Here is a 12748-nt window from a genome sequence, read left to right on the forward strand (position 1 = left end):
CCACGTAAATGTACATCTAATCTACTCCCTAAAAGTATATAATAGTGCATACCCATATGTATAACACCATTTGGACACAATATTTCTAATTCTTGAAATCAGAAGTGTATTAATAATTTTTCACATATACGCTTACTCCATTCCCATTTTTATTATTGTTGTATTCTTATTTATACTTCATGATACTTACATTATATCATTATTATTGATATTATTTATTGATATTAAATATAAAGTGAACCCTAATAAGAGCGATACAATCCAAACAAAATTATTAATATTATTAACATTCCTCAATAGTCCCACTCATGTCCCAATGTCACCATCCCCCCTCCCTCCCCATATATAACAAAACCCCAATCTAAATCCCTCCTAAACTCACTAAGGTATCCCACTTGTGTTGTAAGGGATGTAGCGGTAACCCCATAAATTTAATCTAGCCTTAATGCTAAAAACCACCACCACCACTATTTAACAACTTAATGTTCCATATTAACATTTAATAGTACCCCTACATTTATAAATTATTCAATTCTATGGTATCATTCAATCCAAGGGGAGTCATAGTCCTTAGACAAAAAAATCCAATAAGCCTCACACTTACATAGTCTCAAAAAAACGATCTCCTCTTTGTGTCAATTCTATATGTTCTATACCTTTTATAGTGATATTCGTGATACTCCCCCCCTGGCATTCTGTAATGTGTCTATACAGTGTATTATTCTTCATTTTCTTTTCAATACTTCTTTTATGCTCCATAAATCTACAATTTAGGGTCCTAATCGTCCTTCCTACGTACTGCATACCGCAGCCGCAGTGCATTAGGTATACTATATATGTTGATCTACAGTTTATAAACTGTTGTATGGGATAGTCTATTTTTGTTGTAAAAGACTCAAACTGGGTGATTTTCTTTTTCTCTATATTTTTACAGGTATTACAGATTGTTCTTCCACATTTGTGATAACCCTGTGGCTTTTGAGGCAGCCACATTTTCTCTCCCTTATTTTTCCGACTCTTTTTATATAAACTAGTGGTTAATTTTCATTTAAAATTTTCAGATTTTCTGAAAATTACAGTGTCTGATAATTTACCTGTACTTTTCAATACCTCATCTAGCTGGAATAGAGGAAAATTTTGTTTAATAATTTTCTTAATATCTTTAAATCCCGTATTATATTTTGTTACAAAGGACATATTTCTATCTAAATTTCCTACTTGTTCAACTTCTATGATTTTCTGTTTCTTTCCTGACCCCTTAAGAATTAAGTTCCTTTGAAGTTTGTTGACCTCCATTAACGCTTTCTCCAGGACATGATCTGGATATCCCTGTTCCTTGAAAGCTTTATATAAATTATTAGATTGTTTCAAAAATGATTCTTCCAAGGAGCAATTTCTTTTAACTCTAAGAAATTGACCCTTTGGTACATTATCCCTCTATATTTTGTAGTGACTACTTCTATACTTTAAATACCGATTTTGATCCACCTTTTTCACATACGTCTCTATCTTAATGGTCTCATTGACCTTAGCGGTGAGTGCGATATCCAAAAATGTGACTTCTGAGTCACTAATGGTACTGGTAATTTTAATTCCAAACTCATTCCGATTTAAATAATTTACAAAAGAATGTGCCGAACGTAAATCCCCTTCCCAAATGAAAAATAAATCGTCGATAAAACGACCATATAGGACCAGGCCCGCGCCGAGTTTGCCACCCCAAATGTGCTGCTCCTCGAACCGTCCCATGAAAAGGTTGGCGAAACTCGTCGCGAACCTGGTCCCCATGGCCGTACCCTTGGTCTGTAAATAAAATTGTGTGTTGAAAGAAAAATAATTATGATATAAAATAAATCTAATAGACTGAATAATGAATTCTTTAGTAACTTCCATAAGGGTTGAATCACCTTTCAAATAATATCCCACAGATCTAATCCCCAACTCATGGTCTATATTGGAATAAAGGGACTCTACATCACATGTTATAAATTTATATTCCTGTTTCCACTTTATATCCTTTATTAAATTCAAAAAATGGGTAGTATCCTTTATATAGGACCGTAAATCTTTCGCATACTTCTGTAAATGGCTGTCAATAAAAAATGATAAATTGTTAGTCAGAGAACCCACCCCCGAGATGATGGGCCTCCCGGGGGGGGGGGGGGGGGCCTCCAGGGATTTATGTAATTTTGGCAAAAAATAAAGTCAGAATGATTGGATGTAACATATAGAGAAAACCATTAACCTCTTTCGATACCGCACCCACCGCCAATGCTTCCTCCAACATTCATTTTAGGTTTTTTTTGAAGATATTTGTAGGGTTACAGGGCATTTTCCTATAGTATTCCTCATTATCCAGCTGTCTTTGTGATTCCTCCAGATAATATGAGGTATCCATTAGCACTACCCCCCCCCCCCTTATCTGCTTGTTTTATTATAATTTTATCATCCTTAACAAGATTCTTTAGTGCCAACCTTTCTCTGCTGAGGTTATCCCTCATGGGTAGATGATCAAATTTTGTGCACATTTCTCTAAATCCTTCCAATGTGGCTTTATAAAAGCTTTCAATATAGGGGCCTTTAAATTGTAGGGGATAAAATTCTGATTTTTGTTTAAACTTCATTCTTTTTAAAGGACTCACCTGACTATCAAACAGCTTAATTGCAGTTGTCTCCTGTATAGATTCCTGTGCTAGATCTTCAAGTATCTCTACCATGAAGTCATCGTCCTCATTCAGAATGACAGGATAACCTGCTTCTTCTTTAGATTTCAATGCTTTCATGGCAAAATAGCGTTTTCTGCTTAAGGTCCTCACATATCTGTTCAAATCTATAAATAGTTCGAATAAATTGGGCTTTGAAGTGGGGGCAAAATTTAAACCACGTTCTAACAATTTCTCTTCCTCCTTTGTAAGTACCTTCTTTGATAGATTAAAAACTCCTTTACCTTTTACTTGTGTTTTACACTTTTTCCCGGATTTCCCCCTAGTTCCTCTGGGTCTTCTAGTTCCTGATCTCTTTGTCTTTTTGTAGACCAATTCCTTCTCTCCTGATTCTTGTATGGACGATTTGGAAACCTGTGATCCTCCTCTAAAAAATCCCTCTCTCTTGAATTTTCTCTTTGTGATTGATGACCTCCCTTCGCAAAGGGTAGGTCTACTTTAACTCCTCTCCCTCCTTTTGGATTCATCCTGGGAGACTGTTCGATACTAAGTGTATCGTATCTGTTCTTAGTGGTGTATGGTTCCCTCCCTCTCCCGGGGTTGGACTGCATTCTAACCTCCCTGGAGCCTTCCCATCCTCTCCTCTCATGTTTGGTGAATTTCCACCTAAATGAATAATCTCCCTTGTCCCCATCCCCTGTGGACCTATTTGAACTCCTCCCCTCTTGTTCTCCATAGCCCCTCCACTTCCTATTAAAGGTGTGTATCTTCCCTTTTTCATAGTTATTCTGATCTCTATTGAGTTTTTCTTTTTTCCTCCCAATGAGTGTTTTCTCAAAAACCTCCACCTTCTTGTTCACTCTCTGCTCCCTTTTGTGATAATCTGGCTCGTCTGAAAAACCCTTCAAAAGATTCTGTACCTTCTCGATTTCTTGTTGTAATTCTGTGACCTTGGATTCTCGATATTTAATTAATAATCTCATTAAACTTTTTGAACAATTATCCAAAGTTGAATTCCACTCATCGGAAAATTGTTTATCCTCCCTAAAGGTGGAATTCTTTAGAATTCGTAACCCTCTAGAAACTAAATTCTGATCCAAATATTTTTGTAGGGATAATTGGTCCCACCAGTGCTTAGTTTCCTCCATACATAGAACCTCCAATTTATTGAAAAGTCCATGCATATTGCTCTTATTTTCATTCTCACCAGCACTGGAGGGATCAATTGGCAATATTCCCTTTAAATATTGTGTCCGTCTTTCAATCCTATCGGAAATACATTTCAATGACGACATATTAGTCAGGATTGGTCTGCTGCACCCTTTCGCAAAGAAAATTGTATACAAAAAAAGGGACACACCAAATGTAAGGTTTTGTGCTGACCTGCTGATGATACAATAAATTTTTCTAAAAATATTAAGATCTGGGTACACTCCAAAATACCCTGCCGCTGCCTCCGATAAGAGGTATTTGCAAAACCTCTGAGTGAAACAAAACAATACAACAAAATGGTAGCACGGCTGGGAATTTTGCAATAAAGATCAAACTGTAATAAACGGCATAAATATAATTAATTTTATTATTAATATTTTTCCAAAGTGGACCTGTAATCCGCCACTAATGGAAACAAGTAAAGAGATACATAATATACCATATAGACCATCTAAAACATCTTTATGAACAATAATATTATTTGTATGGACTATCTTTGATAGTCTCAGGTATACCTATAAAAGGAATATTCCTCCTTAAAAGGAAAATTAAATAAAAATAATAAAAAGTCACAATGAACTCCTGATGAGGTGCCGGCACCTTAAAAAGTCTTCCGGTTGTTATCTCGTATCCCCGTTATAATTTAGGCTGGTAAATAGCAGTACAAATAACGGAAATTTCCACTTATGTTGTTTCGGGCATCTTATATCATTATGCTATTTTCAAGATTAATAAATCAGTATGATATATAGGCTGTTTCCTTTGGCCAATTTTATGACTGTGTAGTTTGTGTCTATTACACAGTATACCTGGGTCTCCACGTATTAGTCCCCCTCTTCCACTCTGCTGGCTCCGCCAGTGTTTTACAGCATTGGTGGGTATTGAAGACAAAACTGTGTTCTTTCATGGTCCCGGTACTTTCCCAGCAGGGAAACAGTCTGCCACATGTGTTGGCAATCACCTCCGTGTAGTTGCCTGCCATTCTAGTTGCCTGCTGACTAAGGCCGGAATTCAGTGGTAGATTACCACAGGCTAATTGATCCCCCTGGGCTATCCAATTAGCCGTGAAGCCAGGAGTTATCATGTATCTTTTTTCACCTCCTTCAGGTGGTCAAAAAAAAAAATCCCTGATACCTAACGGGTTAACGGAATGAGTGCCACGATCCTGTTAATGCACGTATCCATGAACCTTTAATGGATTCTGTGTGTTAACGCCCGTTAACCCGTGTTAACGCCAGTTAACACGTTACTTTATGGGTGTGAACATGGCTATCAGGAGAAAAAGGGAGTGTAATTGAATAGCCCTGGGCGTTAAAGCCTAAGGCTACCTCCCTTTGTCATCCGCTATAATTTATTGCAGGTACTTTATTTCCATCCTTAGTTTTTAGTGAATAGGGAGAAAGCGTGACTACGCTTCCATTCCACTCACAAACAGAAGTATTAATACAAAAATTGCAGGTTATCTTATTATCAATATGCGATTATAAATGTTACAAAATAAAATGTACATGGCTTTCTCTTTTTGCTAATTTGTACAGACTACATTAAAATTATTATTTTGACCATAAATGGAACTCACATTATGAAGCTTTGATACTCCCATGCTTTGTATTATATAATAAGTATAATATTGTTATTGTTGTTGTTATTATTATTATTAGTAGTAGTATTATTATTATTATTATTATTAGTATTATTTATTGTTTTAGATCATAGAGGAACTTTCCAGCTTAAACTAGTGGATGGTGTGAACAGTGAGAGAACGCTACAAAAGGAAATAGAGAGGTTGCAGGTTTCGGATTCAAAAGATGTTAAAAAGACACATTCCAAAAACTTTACCCCACTTGAAGATGTGCCAGTTGATTCCTATGATGCCCAAAATCTAACTTTAAAAAAGTCACCCTCTAGGCCTGCAAGGCCAAATTGGCTCCTTACCGAATCCACAAAGTTGCCTTCTGATTTATCCCAAGGGTCTGGTGATGGCTCAACGTCACTGCCCGGTGACAACCAGTCTTTGCCTACAAGGAGAAGAAAAGATCAAAAGGACACCAGCGACATCTCAAAGGCGTCCAGAACTACTCGCAGCAGATCTAGGGAAAAGAAGGACGCTGCTTATTCTGTGCTCAATAAACCCAAGAAATCCCGGCCAATCTTGTCTCAGATATTTAGAGGTGTGTCTCTGAGTCCACCAAACCTGGACATCAAGCTAAAGCCCGTGACGTTGGAGGCAAATCCCTTAAATACTGATCCGGTTTCCCAAAATGGCTTCAGCAATGAGAATGAAGAGGAATATGAGCTTGTGACCGTAACAATCTCTAAAATGAAGCAATCTCTGGGTGAGTTATACTTCTGGAACATATGAAATGTTTGATACAATAATGCAGTTTTTTATATAAGACATAAAATTTCATACAACAGTTTTTTCAAAAGCATGAAAACTATACAACAGTTGAAGACTTTGATATTATATCTTCCCTCTTCCTCTCTTCTCTCTCACCCCCTCATCCAGCTGTCAATGCATGGATGGCGAGGAGACCCACACACTTTGTGGTTTCTCCCGATGGTCTCAATTTTCTGTGTAGTCGCACCAGCAGGTGTTATCTGTGAAAATGGGAGGAAACTGCTCTGCTGGGAGTGTTTTATAGCATAATATATAATATATAGTATAATATAATAAATTACTCATTGTAAACATGTAAAAAGAGTAACAACAAACTTTTTACAAGTTTGTTGCTGGGTTTATTTCTGTAAAATAAAGGGACGGCAGCGGGTGCACAGCCTTTGTCTCGAAATTTGAGTTATCGGAAAATGCGTCATTCATATACACAATGGAACATATTATGCAATGTTTAGTTGCACGTTTGTAGGAAAGTGCGTTTCAGGATGTATTTCAACCATAAATACTCAGAACTGGCTCATGGAAAAGACAGCTCCCATATCATAACACCATTATGATTAATTTTACACATGAATGCGGCTAAGCCAAGCAGTACTTTAGCAGATTAGTGCAAAATTAAATTAATGAAGAGAGTGGTCCTTAAGATAATTGTACATTAGACTTTGTTTGTGATGTATCTACTGTTTCCAGAGTATCCACTGTCTCACAGATGTAGGTACAGATTGATTTTATAATTGCGTTAAGAGTGGGTAGTGGTAAAATAGAGATCATCAGACCCACATTTTGTGCTGTTCTTTTATGCCCTTAGCACCCTGTGGGCCCCTTGGGAAGAGGGATTATTGACCTAATGGAAAGAGGTTTGTGTCATAGCTATAGTAATAGCAGAAGGACGACTTTTATGAGTGACTTATTTCTATGATGTCGTTGTCTGAGCAGGGCACATCATATACCAAAATAAAGGTCTTAGTTCGTAGATTTACAGAAAACTCTTGGCGTTGGTTGCTTTGTTTTTGAGTTATGTGGCAAAATGTACGCCTGCCATTGACAATGCATCACCATTGTGCTCTAGAAAATGTGACAGTTGGTGAACTCTCCCGGTGACCTGGAACATGTGACCTGCTAGATGACCTGGAGCTCCTGGGTGGTTTGGAAACCGTGACAGTTATTTGCTGCCACCCACTAAGCAGGGTTTTTCAAAATGTAACTCCGAAGGGGGTGAAAAGGGATAAAAAGCAAACCTTTGCCCAGATGAAACTAGGGCACATCAGCTAGTTAATTAATTCATTTATTTATATTTGTATATATACAAGTATATGGTTCTTTTTTTCCCCCAAATTGTCCTTGTTTGGTTTTTATGATTATGTGACGTTGGAGCGAGGAATCTCATGGCACGGTTGTTGCAGAGTAACTTGTGTCAATTGACGTTTCTATTGCCATCACTTTGCCAACTCTCACTTGCTGAGAGCTAGTGTCCTGGAACTTGGCAACAGTCCTCCAATCTATGATGTCCTGTCTTCATCCAGTTGTCTGGTTCAGGCCCAGTCAGCACTCAGTGCCATGACTTGGTGCTTTACTAGTCATTTAGACTCTTAAAAATGTCTCCTAACAAAGCCAATAATTAGGACAAAAACTGATATCTCACGCCTATCCATATAGCACTTACCCATTTTCAGCCCCAAAGATAGATTGCCTAGCCAGATACTGGACTGTTGTGTGAACATGAGTTCTGCTTGTCTAGGTATTGTCAAGTGGCCAGCAGTGAAGATATGAGAGGTAGACTGAGCAATGGATGTGATGGGCAATAACAAATGTGATTGGGGCAGGGATCAAGTATCATCTCTTACACAGTTACACAGATTTCTTCCTAACACAGGGAAAATATCACAGAGCAGACTGTTTTTGGGGGGTATTCAATTCTTTTCACCCCCTTCCACTACCGATCTGTTTCTGCTGATGGGCATGGTATCGTCATTTCAGCTCGCTACCCCTGGGCGCGATATGTGCGATAACTGGGATTAATTTAGAAAGGAGATAGGGCGTGATATATCATTTGAATACCACCCATAGTGTCATGGGCCTGGAGATGATAAGTGGACTTTTGTTGGTGCTGTACTGGATTGACTGGGAATACTGTCCCAACTCCAGTTATGTAATTAATACTAGATAACGTTTTCTCACGTAGGAGTAGTTTTCCTGATTAGTAGCTGACCTATTAACTTCACTCTCTATGATTTAATAAATCAGTTCCCTTTCTTGTTGCAGCATGTCTTTTTTTCATGGGGTTCAGGTGCGAAAGAAGATGCATTGAGCTTGGGATAGTGTAGTCCAAAGGGTATGCGTGATTCCAGCATTGGGATGTTAACCTGTTTGGGATTCCAGTGTTCTGACGGGTGTCGGGATTCCAACTTCTGGGACGCCGACAGCTGGTATCTTGAACGTATACCATCCATAGCATGCAATGCTATTCCAATGTACTCATAAAAAAAAGTGAAAAAAAGTGGAAGGTGCATTATCCTTATATATACAAATCATTTACTGTAACACTGGAAATATGCATAGATAAATGAAATATTGTACTAGGAACAAGAGAGCAGGGTAATCATACCAGAACAAGGGGGCCAATCCAATTATTTGCACCTTTCTCGCACCCGTGAGTCATAGTGGTGGCAGCAACTTTAGCAAATAATTGGATTGACCCCATAGTCTCAAAGCTTCTGAATCCAGTGCTATAGGTTTAAGCACCTTTGATTACTGAACTCTTACTTATTCACTTAAACCTTAAAGTGTTACTTCAAATTAAACTAAAGTATGTTAAGGAATGATGTCTGTATCCATTAGTAATTTGAACAATTACTTTGGAACGAGGTTTATAGTTGACCACTGCTAATATTCCACTCTGCTCGCCCATGTAGATCATAAATCAGCTGTTTTCATTTGTTACAGGAATCAGCATTTCTGGTGGCATTGAATCCAAAGTCCAGCCTATGGTTAAAATAGAGAAGATCTTCCCAGGAGGCTCAGCTTTTGTCAGCGGTAAACTCGAGGTAATAATTAGTTTGCTGAGGGGAAGAAATTGTAATTGGTGACACCTCTGACAACTGATTCAATCACCCAGTTCGGGGCCGAGCAGCCATCAGCACTGCCCGACAGCTGTCCTACACTGAGCTCTGATTGGCTGCTAGAGAGCAATTCAGTTTCAAGGAGTGGACAAGGAGTGCCATCGGAACGGCAGCACATTGAAGGCACAACATTACTCATTTTACATCACACCCCCATAGGGATGCACAGTAAAAAGAGCAAAGTTGCTGTTCCGTAATTATCTGTGGTAATTAAATCATTATATCAAATACTTCCCACCTTTCCCGATTTAAAGTGATAAATGGGTAATGCATACCTATCAGCTATACATTCTCAGCATTTGCTGACCGGGACCTAATGATTCCAAGTGACTTCCCCACATACATCCAATAATTATGCTTTGCCAATGCCAGGAATGATCCGTAATGAATGCATTATTATACTGGTATCTCACACATAGTTTCTTGTACTTCTAGGCTGGCTATGAACTGGTCTCTGTTGACGGAGAAACACTAAAGAATGTAACGCACCAGCGGGCGGTGGACGTGATCCGCCAGTCCTACAGCAATAAGCAAAAAGAGCCAATGGAACTTGTAGTTAAAATTCCAAAGAAAAGCGAGAAGCAGTGACAGTGTGCTTCGCCTTCCGATCTGTCACTTGCGCTAAAAGCTGTAACAGACTAAAGCCTTCATCTCACTCCCCGAGGCTGAGTGGTCTGTTATCACTGCAAGTGCCTAATGCATCGTCTTCAGTCTTCCTGCTAAACCCAAGTGCTTCCCACAGTGGCCTGTCCTGTCCGTACCAGCACCTGTGCATGATCATTTGTATATAGGAAAAGACCTGAAGATAGAGCACAATGACTTTTATTTTTGTTATTTATGTAAATAATGTATTTTTTTAGAATGTGACAAAGTTTTTATTGCACTAAAATGGTCAAAAACACAAAAATAAAGGAAACGTGACTTTGCCTATTTGATATACTTTAGATTTCTAGATGCTTAGAACATGATTGCACTAAAGGGGGGTACACACGGAGAGATCCGTGCTTAAATTCTTAACAATCTGACTAGACTGCTTAGAATTTAAGCACGGATCTCTCCATGTGTATGCCCCACAGCGATAGCGATGCGCAGCTCTGCGCGGTGCTATCGCCGGTGCTAGATTGGCCATGCAGGCGCAATCTAGCAGGTCGCTCATTTCACCCACTGGGTAAAATGAGCGTCCCCCCCTGTTCCCCCCTCGCACAGCACACATCGCGCTGTGCTGAGAGGGGTGAGAAATGTCTCCCCCCCACATCTCCCCCGTGTGGACGGCCCTTAAGATTCCCTTATAGCTCACTGACTATACAGATGTGTCCTCTTACATCCTTGCTGCAGTCACGCTAAACAGCCCTTGAAGTCACGTCATGCCGTGACGGGACTCGGTAGCGCTAAGTGTCTTTTTTTTTTGCAGTCTTTTGTCTTAGACACAAAGTAATGTAATAGGATGCACAAGCAGCTTCTGCTGTTTAAAATTATTTGCTGCATGCCTATGGGGGTAATTCAGAGTTGATCGCAGCAGCAAATTTATTAGCAGTTGGGCAAAACCAGGGTGGTCATTCCGAGTTGATCGCTAGCTGCATTCGTTCGCTGTGCAGCGATGAGGCTAAAAAACGGCATTTATGCGCATGCGTATGCGGCGCAATGCGCACACGTGACGTACTATTACAACGAACTATGTAGTTTCATACAAGGCCTAGCGAAGCTTTTCAGTCGCACTGCTGACCGCAGAGTGATTGACATGAAGTGGGCGTTTCTGGGTGTCAACTGACCGTTTTCAGGGAGTGTTCGAAAAAATGCAGGCATGCCAGGAAAAACGCAGGCGTGCCTGGGCGAACGCAGGGCGTGTTTGTGACGTCAAAACAGGAACTGAACAGTCTCTGAAGTGATCGCAAGCGCTGAGTAGGTTTTGAGCTACTCTAAAACTGCACAAAAAAACTTTGTAGCCGCTCTGCGATCCTTTCTTTCGCACTTCTGCTAAGCTAAAATACACTCCCAGTGGGAGGCGGCATAGTGTTTGCATGGCTGCAAAAAACAGCTCGCGAGCGATCAACTCGGAATGACCACCCATGTGCACTGCAGGTGTGGCAGATATAACATGTTCAGAGAGTTAGATTTGGGTGGGGTGTGTTCAAACTGAAATCTAAATTGCAGTGTAAAAATAAAGCAGCCAGTATTTACCCTGCACAGAAACAAAATAACCCACCCAAATCTAACTCTCTCTGCACATGTTATATCTGCCACACCTGCAGTGCACGTGGTTTTGCGCAACTGCTATGCATTTCGTTGCAGATAGAACCACAATTACACGCAGAATATAGGCATGTCGCATATCATTTTAATCAGCAGAGTCGGCTTAGGCATCCTATTACATTACTTTGCATCTAAGATGCATTTTCGGGTAAAAAGAAGCTAGGCGCTACCAAGTCACACACCACTCACGCGTTATGTGTAATGTGACTTGTGGCGCACAGAACAAAGATGTAAGAGGACACATCTATAAGCACATTTCCAGTTTACATCTATTGCTGGGAATTCTAACACCAAAAGGTAGAGTAATCCAGGATTAGATGGTGATCACTTCTCGCTGGGTGGTCAGCCAATCACATTGTAGGGGGTAATTCCAAATTGATCGCAGCAGGATTTTTGATAGCAACTGGGCAAAACCATGTGCACTGCAGGGGAGGCAGATATAACATGTGCAGAGAGAGTTAGATTTGGGTGTGGTGTGTTCAATCTGCAATCTAATTTGCAGTGTAAAAATAAAGCAGCCAGTATTTACCCTGCACAGAAACAATATAACCCACCCAAATCTAACTCTTTCTGCACATGTTATATCTGCCTCCCCTGCAGTGCACATGGTTTTGCCCAGTTGCTATCAAAAATCCTGCTGCGATCAACTTGGAATTACCCCCATAATCTGTTACTAAGCGCCATACACACTGCACCATTTTCCTGATGTCACTGTATATGTAGGAGATTGCAAACAATGGTATTGGGCATGCTGTTAAATCTAGTAGACCAACAACTGCATCAAAGTGGGTATAATATAGATAGATAGATAGATAGATAGATAGATAGATAGATAGATAGATAGATAGATAGATAGATAGATAGATAAAATCATTTGCATACTGGTCATTTAGCTGGCCCTAAATAACTGGATCAGTCTACTTTGTCCATCCCTTTTGTGTGTCTCTAAATAGACCACAGATTTGGGAAATTAGACGATGCAACTGAATTCACATGTATGGGGCAATCACTAAGATGTACATTATCAGGACAAGTATGAAATAGATTGTTGGGCCTTTACAAAGAAAAATACTTTCACAGTATATACCTTTTAAACACAAGGTTGA

The 12748-nt window shown here is 39.5% G+C and overlaps 1 protein-coding gene across 1 annotated transcript in view; it reads left to right on the forward strand.

The window, feature by feature from the left end:
• Positions 1-10281, forward strand: part of PDZD7 (PDZ domain containing 7) — a 163791-nt gene extending 153510 nt beyond the window's left edge. Inside the window, exons 13-15 of the mRNA XM_063961904.1 lie at positions 5585-6211; positions 9217-9317; positions 9828-10281. Coding sequence (XP_063817974.1) covers positions 5585-6211; positions 9217-9317; positions 9828-9980 — 881 coding nt within the window. The 3' untranslated portion in view covers positions 9981-10281. The remainder of the gene's footprint in view (positions 1-5584; positions 6212-9216; positions 9318-9827) is intronic.
• Positions 10282-12748: the final 2467 nt, after the last annotated feature.

This window comes from Pseudophryne corroboree, chromosome 3 (assembly GCF_028390025.1).
Source record: "Pseudophryne corroboree isolate aPseCor3 chromosome 3, aPseCor3.hap2, whole genome shotgun sequence".
Classification (NCBI taxonomy): domain Eukaryota; kingdom Metazoa; phylum Chordata; class Amphibia; order Anura; family Myobatrachidae; genus Pseudophryne; species Pseudophryne corroboree.